At 40.7% G+C, this 18,769-nt stretch overlaps 1 protein-coding gene across 1 annotated transcript in view; it reads right to left on the bottom strand.

The window, feature by feature from the left end:
- The window catches only part of LOC126292032 (nascent polypeptide-associated complex subunit alpha, muscle-specific form-like), a 397,943-nt gene that overhangs the window by 139,884 nt on the left and 239,290 nt on the right, over window positions 1–18,769 (bottom strand). Inside the window, exons 9-10 of the mRNA XM_049985825.1 lie at window positions 9,491–9,629; window positions 1,892–2,116 (exon numbers count right to left, since the gene is read on the bottom strand). Coding sequence (XP_049841782.1) covers window positions 1,892–2,116; window positions 9,491–9,629 — 364 coding nt within the window. The remainder of the gene's footprint in view (window positions 1–1,891; window positions 2,117–9,490; window positions 9,630–18,769) is intronic.

Below are 18,769 nucleotides of genomic sequence, written 5' to 3'. Positions count from 1 at the left end.
GAGATTAAGGGCACTTGGCAATACACATCTCAGTAAATTAGCTTACCACACCTATTTTCATTCTCTGCTTTCGTGTGGCATCATATTATGAAGTAACTCATCATTGAGTAAAAGAGTGTTCATTGCACAAAAGAGTGTAATCAGAATAATTGCTGGAGCTCATCCAAGATCATCCTGCAGACACTTATTTAAAGAGCTAGAGATCTTCACTGAAGCCTCACAATATATATATTCACTTTTCAAATTTGTTATTAACAATCTGAATGAATTCAAAAGTAATAGCAGTGTACATGGCTACAACACTAGGAGAAAGGATGATCTCCACTACCCAAGGTTAAATCTAACTTTGGCTCAGAAGGGGGTAAATTATGCTGCCACAAAAGTCTTTGGTCACTTACCTAATAGCATCAAAAGTCTGACAGATAGCCATCAAGCATTTAAAAGAAAATTATAAGAATTTCTTAATGGCAACTCCTTCTACTCATTAGATGAATTTTGGATATTGTAAGTGGGTAATTTCCCAAACCCCCACAAAAAAGTGTCATGTAATATTTTGTGTAATGTAATATCTTGTATAGACACCTTTTATTAACCTGACTTGTTCCACATCATTACGAAGTGTATTATTCATTATCTATGGAACAAGTGCTTATCTAATCTAATCTAATTAGTGAGTTATCTTGGAGATCCAGTTTGTGACAGACAGAAGACTGGTTCTTCCACCAGGTGAATGCACCTGCACACACAGCCATGTCTGTTAGACAGTTTCGGCTAAAAATGGCACGGTTCCACTGCCCTGCACACCTTACTTGCCGGACCTGGCTCCATGGAACTTTTTCTTATTTCCATGCACGAAAAGGGACATGAAAGTACACTGGTTTGACAACTTTGAAGTAGTCAAGAAAAAACAAGAGAGAATCTGTCAGACATTTCTAAAGAGGACTACAAAAATATTTCAAACAGTGGAAGCACTGGTGGGAGAAATGTATTAGTTGTATTGGAGAATATTTTGAAGAGGATAAGGCTGTTTTGTAAACAATTTGAAAATATATAGCTTTTAAAAAAATAAATCAGCTTTTTTGGGGGGGTACCCCCTTATAAGCATCTCAAAAACAGTGAAGTTGGTCGGCTGTTAATATGCTGTTGTTCTGAGCATCTATGGAAAACAGTTGGAGGACCGTGCATCAAGGTGACAAGGTGTCGGATGTCCACATCTCATCACAGAATGAGGAAGTAGTTAACCGAGCAAGGTGACACGGAGGTTAACACACTGGACTCCAGTTCAATAGGTTGATGGCTGAAATCTACATCTGACCATGGAGACTTAGGTTTTCTGTGATGTCCCTAAATTATTCCAGGCATATGCAAGGATGCTTCCCTTGAAAGAGCATGTCTGAGTTACCTCACCATCCTCAATACACACTGAGATTGTCCTCTATCTCTAACAACTTTAATTTCAATGGGATGTTAAACCCAAATTTTCCTTCCTTGGGGACACAGGAGACTTGCTTGCTGTGTGAAGCAGGATAGGTATCACATCCAATGACATTTATCTGGTTCCACATACTTCCAGATACCTATCAAGGACGTTTTGAATCTGTGCTACACAAAACTGATGTTGTACTGCATTCCATAGGTGGACCTGCATGCTATTAAAAAGGTGGTCACAATGTTTGGGTCATCATTGCACGTGGAAACGAAGTAAACAATCCACAAATGGACCTACCGGAACTTCACACTCGGCTACACGAAGATGAGGGAAACCTGCACAGACGAGAAGTTCTATGTTCCAACACCGGAGCTCTCCATCCAGTTAGCACAGAAATTTCTGACACGACTTCAGTACTTTAAACGGAGTGACAGAGGACCTTTCGCAGCAGCCAGTACTCACTGTCGGAGATGGCAGCTGTCGGGAGCTGCGAGCCTCTGCCTGCTTCGGCACCGGAGAGGTCTGCCGGAGGGTGGGGGCAGTGGCTGCGGTGCGGGCAGATGCGGCGGCGGCGGACTGCGCGTCACCGTGTCGCACCTCGACGAGGCGCACGTTGTGTCCGGGGGGCGGGCCCGGTGGCGGAGGCTCTCCCGGCTGTGGCAGTGACACCGTGGGGCCCCACTGCACCTGCAGCACAGTCCTCCCTGACAGTGGCAAACCCAGGGCAGCCGAAACACCGCAGGAGAAACACTTTTTCTGATGTGGAACATATTACAGTAATAGTAGTAGCAGTAGTAGTAGTAATAGAACAGTAATAGTTCTATAGGAATTCATTATGACTGTTGTTTCAGACATGTCTGATAGGATACCATGCATTCGTGCAAATGATTCACTTCTGAGGGTAATGAATACACAATCTCGAGTGCAGATGCACATTTACATTTGACCTAAAATTAGCAAGTGTAGAGGGCATCAAAGGGGGCAATGAATAGGTAGCAGTAGTGGGGAGCCCGGGTCAGCCACGGAGCCTGCTGAGACAGTCTGCACATCTGTGATAAGCACTGTGTCTGGGAGGTGCAGTGGGTAACGCGACTGCCTGGTAAGCACAAGACTCTGGGTTCGAGTCCTCGTTGACGCAGATATTTACTTATTGCCACTGATTCCACATAAAGTTGTGATGCAGCTCATATCAATAATTCCTTTCCTCTCCTTTCTCCCCCTCTACCTTCAGTTTACATAGTAGTAGTTACATTCACTTCCAGACCACTTCTGTACAGGCATTGGACATGTCATGGGAGTCCAATTTGAGAAGGAAGTACATTACTCATATATACAAAAATTTATGTATTTACAGGCAATGGTGGCCATGCCTGGGGGCAAATGGAGCTGCACGCCCCAGCTACTTTCATTTCAAAAAAATGCTTTAAAAGTCAGTATTATGTAGGCTTCTTACAGGGCCACAACTGCAACTTTTTTATGGCTACTTATAAGACACCATCCATCTTCCAAACTATTAAAAATACTTCATACCCTTGGGTCTAGGCCCTGCTCCTCCCCCACCCCTTACAAACTATCATATGGGTGCCCTCGTCTACATGTGCAGTTTGATTAGGATGGGGTGTGCAGTCAGCCATAGCACTATAGTAGGAATAATATCTGCTTCAACTAATTCGAGAAAAGGAATTTGAATATGGATGGCTACACAAAGATCTAAGTCTACGTCCATCCAAATACAGGATCAACCTGTTTAAAATAGTGCCACCTTTAATGTCGTATTCCTAATATACAATAGTGTTTAGCAAAGAAGTTACAAAATAAACGTAAAAAGCTAGTGCCACACTGTTGATTTATTTCTCACTATCAGTCACTATCCAAACTGTCAGCTGAAAGCAGACCAATAGTGATTATGTTTGCTTATCATTTTATCTACTAAAACTTCACATCTGTTTGTCTGAAAAAATGAGTCAGTGTTCACAACGAATGAGGACTTGATGTCAGAGAGGATGGCCTCAGTGGTCAGGGACAGTGGTCATGTGTGTGTGAGTTGTGCTTGTTTTAATTCTGTCTATTTTAGAAGAAAGCATTTTGGCCAGAAGCTCACACGTTCAGCTTTGCCTGTCTGTGACTCGACATCTCCTCTGGATTCATAAGACGAGGTGGAATCCAAAATTTTCAGGACTGCTGCTGCCATCTGGAAAGTAAGATTAGTAGATCTTTGCACCACTAGGTGGCAAGAGCTGCATATCTGATGAGTCAGTGTGCGGAGTGGCATTCAGTTGGGAGGAAATGTTGCATGTTCACAGTGATTTCCATAATACTCTATTTTTTGGTGTGTGGCGATTTTATGATGGATCCACAAACAGAACAGTGCATGTGTATCAAATTCTGTATGAATCTCAGAAAAAGTGCTACAGAGACCCATGCAATGATTCAACAAGTGTTTGGGGGACAGAGCATGAGCCGTATGTGTGTGTTTAAGTGGCTCTCCAAGACCCAAAAAAGCGAGACAGCTGAAGAGCAAAGTGAAGAGCACGATCATCGTTTTCTTTGATACTGAGGGAATTGCGCAAAGAATTCATCCCACACAACCAAACAGTGAATTCTGCATATTAATGTGATGTTTTGCGATGATTCCGTGAAAACCTGTAGCAAAGACAGCCCGAATTTTGGTGTGATAGCTGCTGCATCACGACAATGCACACTGTCACACATTCTTGCTCACCGGGACCTTTTTGGCATAAAACAACATGGCGGTTGTACCCCATCAACCGTACTTGCCAGATTTGGCACCTTGCAACTTTACACGATTCCCAAAACAGAAACTCAAGTTGAAAGGCCGTCGGTTCAACACTCTAGAGAGGATTCGAGAAGCATCGCTGGTGGTCATAAACACCCTCAAAGAACAGGACTTCCAGAAAACGTTTGACCAGTGGCAGAAGTTCTGACCAGTGTATATGTGTGGATGGGAACTACTTCGAGGGTGATAGTGACCATTAGTCCAAAGGTAAGATTTTCAACAGATGGCAGCACCAGTCCTGAAAATTTTGGATAGAACCTTGTATTGTCATTATTCTCAGTTTTTCCAAACACCTCATTATGGCTTCTGATTTTCCAAACTCAACTTTCTTTCTTCCCCAAATTATCTAACTGTTTCACAATGTTTATGGTGAGGCACTCTGAGGCATAAAGATGCCTGTTTTCAATGACTACATTGTTATGCCTCAGTTTGGTATTAATTGATAAGGTTTTTTTGCTTTACTTCTTCTTTGTTAGGTGGAATGCAGTTTCCGTTCCTCTGGCACCATTTACATTAACTGCTTTGTTCTGAGAATTTAGCTGGATTATTTTTACCAAGTGTTTAAATTCTGCAACTTACCTTATTTTCCATTTTCTGATTCCATATGTTTTGATGCACCTTTAGTATTGGTCATATAAATGGTATTTCAAAACAAAATTTGTAATCCAGTTTTTTCTGCTGCCTCTTGGAGAATGTTTATCCATTTCTTTTCATCTTGTACGCTCTCTGCTAAGATTTCTAAATCATTAGCAATAGCCAAGCAATCAATTTCTAGGTTCTCTCTTTTTCTTACATGTTTCACTTTATTCAAGGCCCCTTCTTCTATTCTCTTTCTCTATTCTCATACTACTGCCTTCAAAATGCAATTGCATAGTAATGGAGACACTCCATCCCCCTGTCTCTTGCCTGATGGTTTCAAAAGGTTTCGATAGCTCATCAAAAAATTTTACTATGGAAGCTGCATAAGTAAGTTTACTTAATGGTTGTCAGTTCCAAACCCTTCTTGGTCATTGAATAGTGTTATCTCTACTGACGGAACCATAGGCTTTTTTTAAATCAGTAACCCAGACAAAAGAGCAGGAACACAATGAACAAAAGACAGGTTTTGAATCATAACACACGGGGTCCAGAGGCACAAATGTGATCCTATATTACTGCAATTTGTGTAAGAAAAATGCCAAGTCCCCAATTTGCATACCAGGTAGGGGGAAGGAGAAAAGAAATCACCCAGAACTTTCAGAGTTTCCCCATAAACAATTTGGGTGGGGTAACAGCTGATATTTTCCTTTCATGTTGCACACGGGCCAAGCAAATCCATGGGGAGGGCCTCAGATCATTATTCAGAGTGAAGAGCCAGGGCCGTCTTTAAAGTGCGGTGTAGGTGTGCTACCAATCCATTACTTGCAGGATGGTAGCTTCTAATACAGATATGGCCATAGCTGCACAAACACAATATATCTGCAGATACTTGGCTTTCAGACTATTTCTTCCTGTCTGCAGTAATAGTGTGAGGGATGCTGCATGATCAAAGCCCAAGCAATAGAACAATCAGAAATGTTACATGACCAGGATACCTTCAGGCCACCATGAAAACCTGTTGATAACCATTATGATTTAACAGAAACCCTGAGAAGCAGCAAGAGGTCCTACAGTACCCAACTGGATATGGACAAAGTGTCCTGAAGGGGCAGAGAAAGAGGAAAAAAGAACAGGTACATGGCAGGATATTTTTGTTGCTTACCAAGCTTCAACAGCAACTTGCCCTTTTGTGACAACAATACTGCAAATCAGGCCAGACTATTTTATCAACAAGCAATTTTCTGGTAGTTTTGATTCTTGGATAAGCTAAGTCATGGTAAATATTTTTTGACTCTAGTTTCGTCATAAGTCACAAATCAGTGAAAAAAGTATTACAAATTGTGAATAAACATCGCCAGAAAAGTGTTGAAATGTTGTGCCTGATGCACTTTTGGTCAACTGTGAGCACCCACCTTGCACACAGCTTCTTCACAGCCAATTCTCCATGCACGATTTTATGCACTCACTCAGTTGATATGCCTACAGCCTCAGCAGTGTCATGAATTTTTATTTGGTGATCCTGCATTACCACACCATGGATTCTGCCTATGTGGTGACCTCAATTGGAGAGCTGAAGCACTCTTTGTGCTTGATGCTCGTCCAAGCATGTTTAAATTCATTAATCCGAAAGTAAATGGTCTTCAATGATGGTGTAAAGTCCACATCAGCTTAACCCAATTCTGTTTTCATTTGTGCAGCAGTTCAACCCTTCAAATGAAAATTTTTAATAAGAGCATGAGACTCAGATTCCACCATTTCCAATCGCAGTTGACACACTGACCAATTCAGATGGCTGTCAGCAATGAAGTGTGTATGGTATTTTACAATCCTTGGAATAATCAACCTTACCAACAATGAAGACACAACAAAAATGTTCCATTCTTGCATAGAAATTTACCAGACTTATCAAACCATCTTCGTATATCACTAGGACTGTGAGACAAAGGAACGCAGCAATCAGTGTGGACATGCAGATTCACCATCACTGAAAAGGCAGTGATCCAACTATCATCAGGGAAGATGATGGTGACCATTTCGTGATATTACCATTGTGTGTTGGTAACAGATTATGCACATAAAGGGCAAACCACAACAAGGGCATACCACTGAAAGGCAGTGGCCCGACTATCATCAAGGAACATTATGCTGACCATTTTGTGGGACTGCCATTAGAAACAGATTGTGCTCATAAAGAGCAAACCACCACAGGAGCATACCATACTACCAAAATCTCCTGAAGAAGCCTTCAAAACAAAACATCACAGGAAACTATCCAGAGATGTTTTTGTTCCACGGCAGCATCACAGCTCATTCTGCATAGGATGCAGTCACATATACTGCTCCTTTGGGCTGCCATAGCTTAGGTCACACCACATATTTTCTTGACATGGCACCCAGTGACTTTCTCCTTGTACCTCAGATGAAGAAGCTGTTGTGTGGCAGGCATTTCCAGGTTGATGATTTCCAGGATATTCAAAGTGGAATGTAATATAAACATACAAAATATAGGCTTCTACAACCAAGATCTCCAGCAAGGTATCCACTGCAGAGCAAAACGTGTCACATTGAAGGGTGAATATGTAGGGCAAAATTAACACAATACACTGAATTTCATGGTCACAGCTTGATCTTTTTGAGGTGATAATGAAAATGTTCTCGAAGATAGTCACCTACAATGCAATAAACATCGGGAGATTTCTCCCAAAGATGTACAACACAACAAAAGATTATAGCTTTATGAAGACCACTACAGAGCTGCTCAGCAACAGAAGAGTCTATATTAGCTTTCAAAACACCAAAAGTCAGTGGCAAAAGACAAAAACCAATCCTCCCCAAGGTAGCGTTCTTGCTCCCATGGCATTTAACTTGTACAACAGCGACCAACCAAGTAAAAAGGCTTCCAGCCCATTAATTAAACGATTTGGTCCTCTTCACCAGCCATAAAACATTTGAAGGAATCATCTGCTCTTGAGGATCCAGGAGTCTACTATGAAGTCAGCACCCTGAAGCAAAATCCTAGCAAAATAGCAGTCAGTGCTTTTCACCTCCACTACAAACATGTCAGCTACAAGTTAAAAGTCTAATGGCTGAGAACTCCTCTCAACTGCAACTCTACCCCTAAAAACCTTGAAGCTATCCTTCATAGGAGTCAGGCACTCAAGGAGTAATGTGACAGTGTCAGAATAAAAGTCACAAAACAAAACAATATGACACTCAGGGGTGCAAGTTGGGGAGCAAGCCCATATATGCTTCAGTCACCATTATGTTACTTGGCAGGGAATATGCTTGCCCTGTGCGGTGCCCATCTTGTCACTTGAAACAGGTTGACATTGCCTCTCACAAATTTGCTGACAGGTGACAGGATGCATGGTATCAACTCCAGGCAAGAAGATTCAAGTTCTGGCCAGAATAGCATCACCCGACACCATACATATTGCAACAGCCAAATACAAAAGGAACAAAGTAAACACTGATGATAAGACACCCACTCTAAGGGTTTGCCCTAGAGGGACAGCCTGCAGGAAAAGCTTTCTCTCACGTAACACTCCCCTAATGAAGTCAGAGACTGAAGAGGGACTCCAACGCTGTCAGGACAGAGCTAAATGTGATTGGATGCCACCAAAAGAGGAGATACTCACAGAAACAGCATGCCTCAGGTGACATGGGGGGGAGGTCACTCAACTGCCTTCCTAGGGGCATTCGCCAAAGTAAAACTGGCGTGTCAAAATGGGGAACCTGTGATGACTGAGATGTGTACTGTGTATCTGGTGACAAGCAGGCAATGAGTCATTTCCTTCACTGTTCCATTTATACCACCTTCTCAATGCATTGTGACACAAGAGGACCTGGCATTATCAAGCCCAACACAGAGCACCTACCTCAAGTGCTACAATTCATCCAAATTCCATCCAAATGGTTGTCATTGACACAGTAAGAAGAAGAAAATTAAAATTTGATGATTATCTTGTGCAGCACACTATTTGAACACATGATATAATAGCCAGTTAAATGAAAATGAGACAGATGGAAAGAAAGTAAGTAACTATTTACTATTTCAAAAGTAATCATGACAATTGTTGGCACATTTGCCCCACTGTGAGACAAAATGGTCACTGACTTTATGGAAAAATATTCGCAGTTGCCAATGGAACCATACTGAACCCAATGTGTAGCTCTTCACCAGAAGAAAATCAACAGTCATGGAAGTTTTTCCAACTGGGCTCCAAAAATGTGGAATCACATGGGGAGGGATTATGGATTGTACGGGGGATGTGAACGAGCTTCCCAGCAAAACTTCTACAGCACATTTGAAACAACCTTCACAATTTGTGGGTGGTGCCATGCAGCAGATGTTTCACTGTGAAGTCCTTATATATCCTCCACACAGTCCCAATCTCTCCCCATGTGATTTCCATATTTTTGTAGCCCTAACAAAAGATTTACTTCAGATGAAGAGGTACAATCATGCCTGGGTACAATCACAGTTCTGTAGGCAACTGCAGACTTTTTTCCACGATGGCAGTGACTGTCCTGTTTACTGTGGGATAAAAGTATTAACAGTTACAGTGACAGTTTTGAAACAATAAACAGTTAACCTACTTTTTTCCATGTAACTCGTTTTCATTTGAATGCCCTGTATATGAATGGAAGCATGATATTAAAAACCAATAGGTTGTTGGAGTTACCTGGAGCTGCCTGCGGATGGTGAGTGCAGGCAGCCTCTGGAGCTGGAGCCTAGAGTGGCGCACCTCTGCCTGCTCCTCGTCCTTCTGGCTCCTCACGTCAAAGATGGCGGCATTGGCCGGTGGCTCACCCTGGTAGTATCTGCCAGACAGCGAGCACCTGCTGTAAGCTGGAGTCAGACTGTACATCACGCAACACAACGTCTCGGTGCATCAGCGGTTTCACTCATAACACACGAGCACCTTCAGATATTAATTACTCCGAAGACAACACATTAAACTTAGGCTGTTCCAAAGCTGCCCCACAGAGCAGAGGTGCTGGGAAGTGCCTATCAGTTTGCCAGCGGTCAGATGCAGCTAGTATAGGCTACCTACCAAGTACTCCTACAGCAGACATTCTGCACACAGTGCAAACCAATCGGCCAACGCAGCCCGAGGGAGCGAGCTCGGGGCAATACAGTCACACACCATCAAATGGGGTGGAGTTCCCTCGTTTCTGACTTTAAACTTAACTATTTCTGAAAGCAATAAAATTCATACATTGGTTTTCCATTCACATCACAGACACTGAGCTATAGTAGTAAAATTTTTGTTGTTTGTTACCTTTCACTTTAACAGATCATAACATTAAAAAAAAAGATTTTCCAATAATAGTGGAATGTTTATGATTCTAGGGTGACTTTTAATTGTTCTGAAACTTATAACTGAAAAATAAATGTGGCATAGTCATTAAATTTTAGTACTAATCTCATAGAAACACACAAAGCAATCAATGTTAAGGGCAAAAAAACGTGAACACAAACTTGCTTTACGAAACTCCAAAGAAACACACACCATTGTTCTTTAGAAATAAAAGTTGCTCATCATCTTGAGTTTTATTATGATGACTTAGAACATTGTTGATCACAGTTCCTTTGGGAATTTTATAGCCAACAAGTCTTGTAAATGCTTATTTTTCCATTTAAAATTTGTGTGAGGGACAGTTCTAAAACATCCAGGCTATACTGATATTTGTTCAGTTCATCCAATTCACTTTTGTACACACGCAACCTTTTCACACTGACAGCTCCTACCGTCCCAACTATACGATGGGACAAACTGAACTGGGTTCCACCTGACAAATTCAAAAGTTAACATATACACAATTGCAACAATCATTTCGTCACTCCACCACTAGACAATTATATGCTGCTGTTGCTGCATCTACTGTGCCACACTGTTGCTGTATTCACGAGATTATTTTCTCACCACATTCATGGATTTTTATTCGTAACAGCAGCCCTCAAGAAAAGACGGACAGCTTCACCTAAAAATTTGCTAAGTTTTATTTATTTGTCTATAAGTATGTAGGAGTAATATATTAACTTTCTTATTACATTAGTTGTTCTCATGGAGGGTTAACACACAACATACATAAGACCTAGACACAAGAATTGTTTATGCCAACGACATGAATAAAGTTTCAGCTCATCAAAAAAAGTTTTAAAAAAATCAGTTCTTCTGAAAACGATTGGTATTCTCATAGTGGTTTGAAATACCATACATTCTGCCACAGCCACGAATTAATAACTTTCTGACAGTTGATATATTATATGTTCAGCAACAGCAGAAGCAACAGCAGACAATTCGATCACTTGTCAGCATGCAATATAGGTTTCCTGCAGATTCTTCCATTTCTGATGGCCCTTGGTCCTTTCTGGTAAATTGGGCTCCAATCCAGTACTTGTATTGACCACCTGTAATTATTTCTTCCAGTGACATGACCAGCCCACTAGCATTTCAAGGCTTTCACTCTTTCCACTACATCACTGACCTTTGTTGATATCAACAGCTTTCTTTCTGCATTTCTTTGTTAAGTGCAGCATTGATATTCTCATTCCTTTTGGGGTTAGTATTAGTATTCAAACAAAGAATTTATTTAATGTTCACGTCTCACAGCCATAAATCATAGTGGCAGTATACATTGGTCAAAAACTGTCTTCTTCAGCTTGGCCTACATCTTAGACTTCAAAACTGATCTTCAATAAGCTTGCCAGCCTATTTAATACAAAAAATAATTTTAGTTTCAGTCCACCAACTTAGCTGAGTGGTAATGTGTTTGCCTGCCATGGACTGGGTCCAGGTTCGTTTCCGGCCGGGTCGGAGATTTTCTCCGCTCGTGGACTGGGTGTCGTGTTGTCCTCGTCATCATTTCATAATCATCAATGCACAAGTTGCTCAATGTGGCATCACTTGAAATAAGACTTGCAACCCAGCAGCACAGCTTCCCCGGATGGGGCCCCCAGCCAACACGCCATACAATCATTTAGGTCTCATTTCATATTTACAAGTTCGCCCAGATAGACATATTCTGTGACCATTTGCAGCTGTGTACTTACTGTAGATATATTTCCCTCCAGTGTGCATTTATTCGTCATGTTCTTGTTTTTATCACAATTCATTTTTAGGCCAATTTCAGAGTGGATTAACATCAAATTTAGTGACCAATATTTGAAGTTCTTCTATAATGTTTGCAAACAGAACAATATCATCAGCAAACCTTATCTGACAGTATGCTACAGCCCGGTTGCTTGGCTGTCCACATGTCAGCTGTTTGCCCACCCCTGGCCATTGCCGCTTCACCCCCCCCCCCCCCCCCCCCCCCAGCTCAGAGGAAGGCCTTCAACTGGAACAACCTAGGTTAAAATATCTGTGAAGATGAGGGATACTGATGACTTTAATGCATAGTGCGAAGACCGTAGTTAGTGACAGTGACTTACCAATGGGGCTTGGCCGCCTGAAAAACTCTTTCACTTCCAATGGCTAGAGAAATGGAGCAATTAAGAAGGTGGCAGAGGCACACAGATGCTGTGACATGAGCGGAAAAGGAAAAAGAAAAAAACAGAGATAAAGAACAGAAGATTGCACTCCTGCCATACGTTCGTACGGCTTCCCCAAAAATAAGCCGAGCTCTAAGAAAGGTATCAACCCCATATTTCGACTGCATGAGACAGAAGAATCTTATTCCTTCAGTGACTAGTTGCCAGCTACCTTGAGGGTTAAACCCTTGACTCAATTAACAACATTCGTCACCAGTCATACCTCAGGTGCCTCCTAAATAAGGCTGCCCCAGAAACCATTGACTGAGCAAATGACACGTGTCTTTTGGAAATCAGAAATCAGTGCTAATTTATTTTCCAGCTCTGGTCTTAAGTTGCATATACGTTCTGTGCAATGCTGGGAGGCAAAGCGCATTTTGTCCGATATAAGATTTTGCCCACTTTCAAGTAATCTGGTATGCTTTTGTGCAAGATCTCTCTGCATCACGTACAAAAACAAAAAACAAAAAAACAAAAAAAGGATAAAACCTGAATTAAAATTTAACAGTTTCAATTTTGTGCAAATACTGTTTATTTTTAACTAAAGGAGAGGAGGACAGGTATGTAAAACAAAAATGTGCCATAGGTTATGGTGCCTTCCAGACATCCTCACTTAGTACCTAGAACATTCACTACTTCCAGTTTCTAAGGAAATTTACTACTGATCACATATGCAAACAAAGTGACTGAAATGCGGTAACACCTGATAGATATGCAACACAACTAACATACGGGTAATGCTGCTATAAATTTAAATGACCAAGATTATTAGTAAACTACCATAGTTTACATTTAGTGCAGCAGTTTTACAACTTTAAATATGGTAGATGCCCAGGTGTATGACACCCGAGGTTTCCTTCACGTGTGCTTGGAAGCTGCTTACTTTTGAAGGTGGTTGAAATATAAATTCCTTACAGTTCAGCTGATTTTTCTGGAACTTGCACTCCCATAAGGCAGAAGTCTGCATCTCATAGGGCAGCATCAGATCGTAGGCACGAAGTGCCAGCTATGTTAACATTCAGCTGGGCCACTGTTTGCAACCAATATCTATGATTGGCAGTCAAATGAAAACAAAACAGATGGAAAAAAGTAATTTATCTGTTTATTATTTCAAAAGCAATCACCACTGTGAGATAAGATGGTTAGTGCCTTCACGGAAGGCTGTTTCCGGTTGCATACAGATCCAGAGTTATACTCAGGCATGCACCTCCTCACCAGCAGAAAACCATTGGCAAAAACTGTCTTTCTCCAGGACTCCAATAATGTGGAAATTGCACAGGGAGGGATTGGGACAGTGTGGAGGTTGTGTAACGGCTTCCCAGTGAAGATGTTATTAACACATAAGGTTTCATTTGATGACAGTGCCGAGGGTTGCCTAAAGCATCTAAAGCCATCCATTCACTGCCCGAATAGGGCGACAACCCACTCGCCAAACTGTCTGACTGTAAATGCTGGTGACTGCTTGGTGGACCCTACCTGCCTTCAGTAATAGTGTGGGTTGGCAAGTAGCGATTGGTGCTAGCAGGTAGAGACCTAACAGTCGAACCAATGGACCAGATCACAAATGCATCACTCGCATGCAGGCAAATTGGTCAGGGTGCACCTGCTTGGCGAAACGGTCAGTGGACCAGTTCTCCTGAAAGTTTCACTCTGCAGCTGAGGTCGAGTCTCGATCCGGCACAGTTTTAATCTGCTACGAAGTTTTATATCAGTGTACACTTCGATTTGGAGTGAAAATTTCATTCTGAAAAAATCTCCCATGTGGTGGCTAACATATGTCACCAAAACATACCTTCTTCCCAGAGTGCTAGCCCTGTAAGTCTTTCTGGAAAACTTCTGCAAAGTTTGGAAGGTACGAGATGAGGTAAAGGTGTGATGATGGGTCATGAGTCGTGCTTGGGCAGGGGCGCCGACTCATAAAAAATATTGGGGGGGGGGGGGGGGGAGGGAGGGGCCTTGCCCGGTATAATTTTCTAAATTTTATATGAAAAATAGTGAGTTTTTAAGTTTTTTTAAGAATTATAGAGTCATATGATCAACATTAGAACCACGAAAACTGGACTCTCGATAACTCGACACTCCGAGAAATTTGACAAGCCTGACACATTGTTTGGCTTTGAAAAAAGAAACAAAACATAAACACGCACAGTATTTTCGGAAAAAGCTAATTTAGTGTACAGTAATAATCATGGTTATAGACTATTACAGAGCAGTGAATATAGATCCCATAGTTCTGAAAAAACTGAAATTATATTTAAATAAATCCTAAACTATCATTAAAAGAATAAAACATAAAATATTGCTGTCGCACAATAATAGCACTTTGATTAATAAGTGAAATACCTAATTTAAGCTTACTTTGAATAAGGCTCTGAGTTCATTAAACAAAAACAATATATCAAAGTTAATGCTTTAATACAGTTAATAAAGTTAGTACTGTTTGCTTAATACTTTCAGTCAAAAAGTATGTAATTAGCGGGTTTTAATTGGGTCTTACACCCTAAAATTGTGTAAGTATTTGAAAATAACTAATAAAGTAATATAGCACTAAACTAGTACCAATATTTCGAAACTGAAAATTTAACATTATGTATGTGTTCAATTCTCTATTTTATAAACATTTTTATTATTGCTCTAAATGCCATTATTAGGGCTAGAGTGCGTTTAGAAAGGTGTAAATGTCGACCGCCTGACTGGATTACCGAATATGAAGTAATTGATGACTGGTTGGATATCCAATTCGTCCAAAACATCTCAGTGGGCGTGAAGAACAGCCAAGTTGTACAATCGCTTCTGTCCCATTGTTGATTGGAGATATGACTTCGGACGTTTAAGGGCGCTAAGTGACCGTTTTGCTGTTGCTGTCGTGATTGGAACTACTTGGAGAAGCTTAATGCAATTCATTACTTCACATAACATTTCTCCAACTGCAGACTCTTGTGCAGTGTACTTTCTTACATCACGCATTTTTTTAAGACCATTTGCTTTTTATTAGTGACATCGGCTAACACATTCTACTGTAAGTGCAGTCTCTCAATGGCTAGGTCATTTTTGAAAAACTCAGTTGATTTTTCCAAATTTGTTTCACCTCTGTTTACTAAAAGCAAGCACTCTTGTTCAACTGCAATGACCTGTGTGAGTCCAGTTGAAGCAAAGCGCTCAGTAATGCAAGACTGCACAGTTTCACAAACTTCAATGTAAATAGCTTTGTAGTACTCCTTTGGGGTTTTGAAAGTGTGTCGCGAGCTGGCTTCATTGTTTTCATACTTCTTCGGTATACTTTGATTCTGAGGAAGCGAAGGATCATCAACTTGTGATGGTCTTTCTTTTAAACACAATTCCCAGAAATGTTCAAAACTATCACGCCTTCCATTCAATATACAAATCAATCTCTCATATACTTTTTCCAGATCAACAACACTTACATGAGGGCATTGAAGTTTTTCATTGACATACTATACTGGGTTCATTCCATGGCAATAAAGACATAAAAAGAAATAAATCTTGAATTGTAACATTGTAAAATTGTAGCCAGCACATTAGTAACCTGCCTTTGTTTTGTCCTCTGCAGAAAATGTTCTAAAGAGCTCTAGAAGTTCTTCGAAGTTTTTCAATATTCCCAAGATACTAGAAACTCACATAATGCGTCGAGTCAGGCAAAGGGGTTGTAGACCAGCTTGGTTGTTGGCGCTATCACAGCGTATGCTTCTGAAAAGTCCCATCCTTTTGTTGGATTCCCTAACGGTGTTTATTAAGAACTTGGCTAAATGATGTAAGATGGCGGAGACTGTCTACAGCTGCCAAGTCAGAGTTGTGAGCAGCGCAATACACATAACGTGCTTCTCATTGTATATCCAAAACTAACTTTTTTAGTCCGTTGAACTTACCTCTCATATTCGAGGCATCGTCATAGCAATGCCCTCTCCAATGACAAATCAAGACGAGCAAAACAGTCTTTTAAAATACTAAACAGCTTTTGTGATTCAGCGTTGGGAGTCTCGTATAATCCAATAAAGTCTTTGTTGATGATTAAGGAATCATCGACAGTACGAATACAAAATGGCACTTGTTCGTGAATCAAAGAATCGTTTGTTTCGTCAACTATAATAGAAAAATGTTCAGTCTTCTTGACTGAAGCCAATAAGTTTCTCAACACAGATTTTCCTAGTAGATCAATGATCTCGTTTTGAATATAATGGGACGTCAACTTATACCCTGAACGCCCTAACCAATCCTTAAACTTAGGTATGTCATTCTTTCGAAGTTCCGACAACTGAAAAAAATTGAGTTCACATCTTCGTGCCCTCTAATTGCTAGTCCTTATCGGCATAGAGATTGCACGGTAGTAAAAATTGTCTTAAGAGCTAAACGTCCTTTCTTCGTATTACTGTATAACTGTTCATTCAATTGGGAGGCCACACTTTGGTTAGTGATAGAATTTATTCAGAACACCTTATTTATGCTTACAAGTATTTTCAAGAAGACGGAATTTTCCAAAGCCTTTTTCCCGTTAGAAAACCATATGGAAGTAAATGTATCTGCCTCTTTGCAGGTTTAGCAAAAAAGGTTTTTCGGTAGAAGTTTCATATTCTATCCAAATATATTTGATCAGTCAAGACTTCTGAAATGATCTTCACTTACCGGATTGTCCAGTTTTCGGCTATGAACAATTCTCGCCTGAATTGACGACACAATAAGTATTGGAGGTTGACTTACAGTATCATCAACTTCCAAGCGCACCTTTTTGGTAACAAATTTATCCATTGCAAACTTAACTCACAATACTGGTACACTAAGAGACTAAAGTAAACGAACAAAATATAGCCGTATAAAATAGTCCGCTAGACACCGGCCCCAGGCTTTACACAAAGATTCGCGCACGGGACAAATTCTAAGTATGCCCACAGCACCGTAACACTGTCATGATTCACACCACTCGTTTGCAGTGAAGCTGCTTAATATCATAACAGTTATTTGTTTTAACTCATTACTGAATGTATGTTAAACGGTAACTAGCGTCAAACAAGGAAAAAATCAAAAAAATCGAACATAATTTTGTGATTTTACAAAGCATAATATAAGTAATAATTTTCTTAAATTATTCTGAGGCTCCGTCCCCCCAAACGAATTTTTGGGTGGGCTCGGGCCCCCTCATGGCCCATGGAGTCGGAGCCTGCCCTCTTAACCTTTCATATACAGTTTCAGCAATCAAGAAATCCTTAGGCAACATACACAAAATGATCATATTCTTCAGAGCTTCAATTAAGAGTTAAAAATGATGAAGGGCAAAGTATTACAGGTTCTTGCCAAAATAAGAAGAATAAGGGTTATGAAATTCTGCAAGACTTGGTGGGGAGAGACGCTGGAAGCAATTTCCTTGTTTGTTGAACTGTTCCAAATGTCACTGAATCTTTGCCTGAAATACATGAATTGCCAAATACAGAAACTTGAAGCATTTTTAGTAGCAATGCATAAATCGACAGTCAATGGCTGCAGCTAGGTTTGTAGCCTGTGACGTAGTTTAGCCAGATTACTATAGCCAAAACAGATGGTTCTTAAGATACGTGCTGATCTGTATGAGAATCTAGTTAAGGAAACTGAAGATTTTAGATCACATTTCCAAGCAGTAAACAAAGTGTGGCTGACCCCCGGGGAGAGAAGAACAACTACCTTGACTCCGAGACTTCTGAAGAGTACTTTAGGCCTCCAATTTTTCCTCGTTTCATAGGCAATTTCATCACCCAATGCGAGAGCAGGTTTTCAAATTATAATGGAATCCTAAAAAACATACAGATTTTGTTAAAGAGAAACATAGTGCGAGCATCAGATGAGAAGTTACAAACTGCCATTAATGCTATGGCAAATCAGTGGCCTAATGATGTTGATGAACCCCCAGAGACTTTCCTCAATGAATTGAAGATGTGGAGAAGAAATTACCTGAAACAGAAGATCTTCACTTAGTGCCCATCGATTTTATTATACCTTTTCCCTGCACTCGGTAAGGCGCTGACATTTTCCGTAATTTGCTGTTAACTACAGCAGCACCAGAACGTTCGTTTCCAACGCTGCGACACTTGAAGACCAAGAACGGCAGAAGACACGTTACCTGCAGTGGCCTGGTATGTATTTATACAGGTATAGAAATACCCGGACGGGTAAAAGGTCGCAACACCAAAAAATAATTAATGTAGAGTAATGTAATTTAGGAAATAGATTTGTCTAGGTAACGTGTTCAAGTGACTAACATTGCAAGATCACAGATTAGTGTAAGCGCGAAATGAGCCATTGCAAATGTAAAATACTGGCATATCAATAACCGATGTAACCTCCAGAATGTTGAATGCAAACATGGAAACGTGTGTTCATTGTGTTGCACAGGTGCCAGATGTCAGTTTGTGGGACTGAGTTCCTTGCCTGTTGCACT

This window comes from Schistocerca gregaria, chromosome 9, assembly GCF_023897955.1.
Source record: "Schistocerca gregaria isolate iqSchGreg1 chromosome 9, iqSchGreg1.2, whole genome shotgun sequence".
NCBI classification, from domain to species: Eukaryota; Metazoa; Arthropoda; class Insecta; order Orthoptera; family Acrididae; genus Schistocerca; species Schistocerca gregaria.
This window is presented reverse-complemented; position numbering and strand designations above follow the sequence as displayed.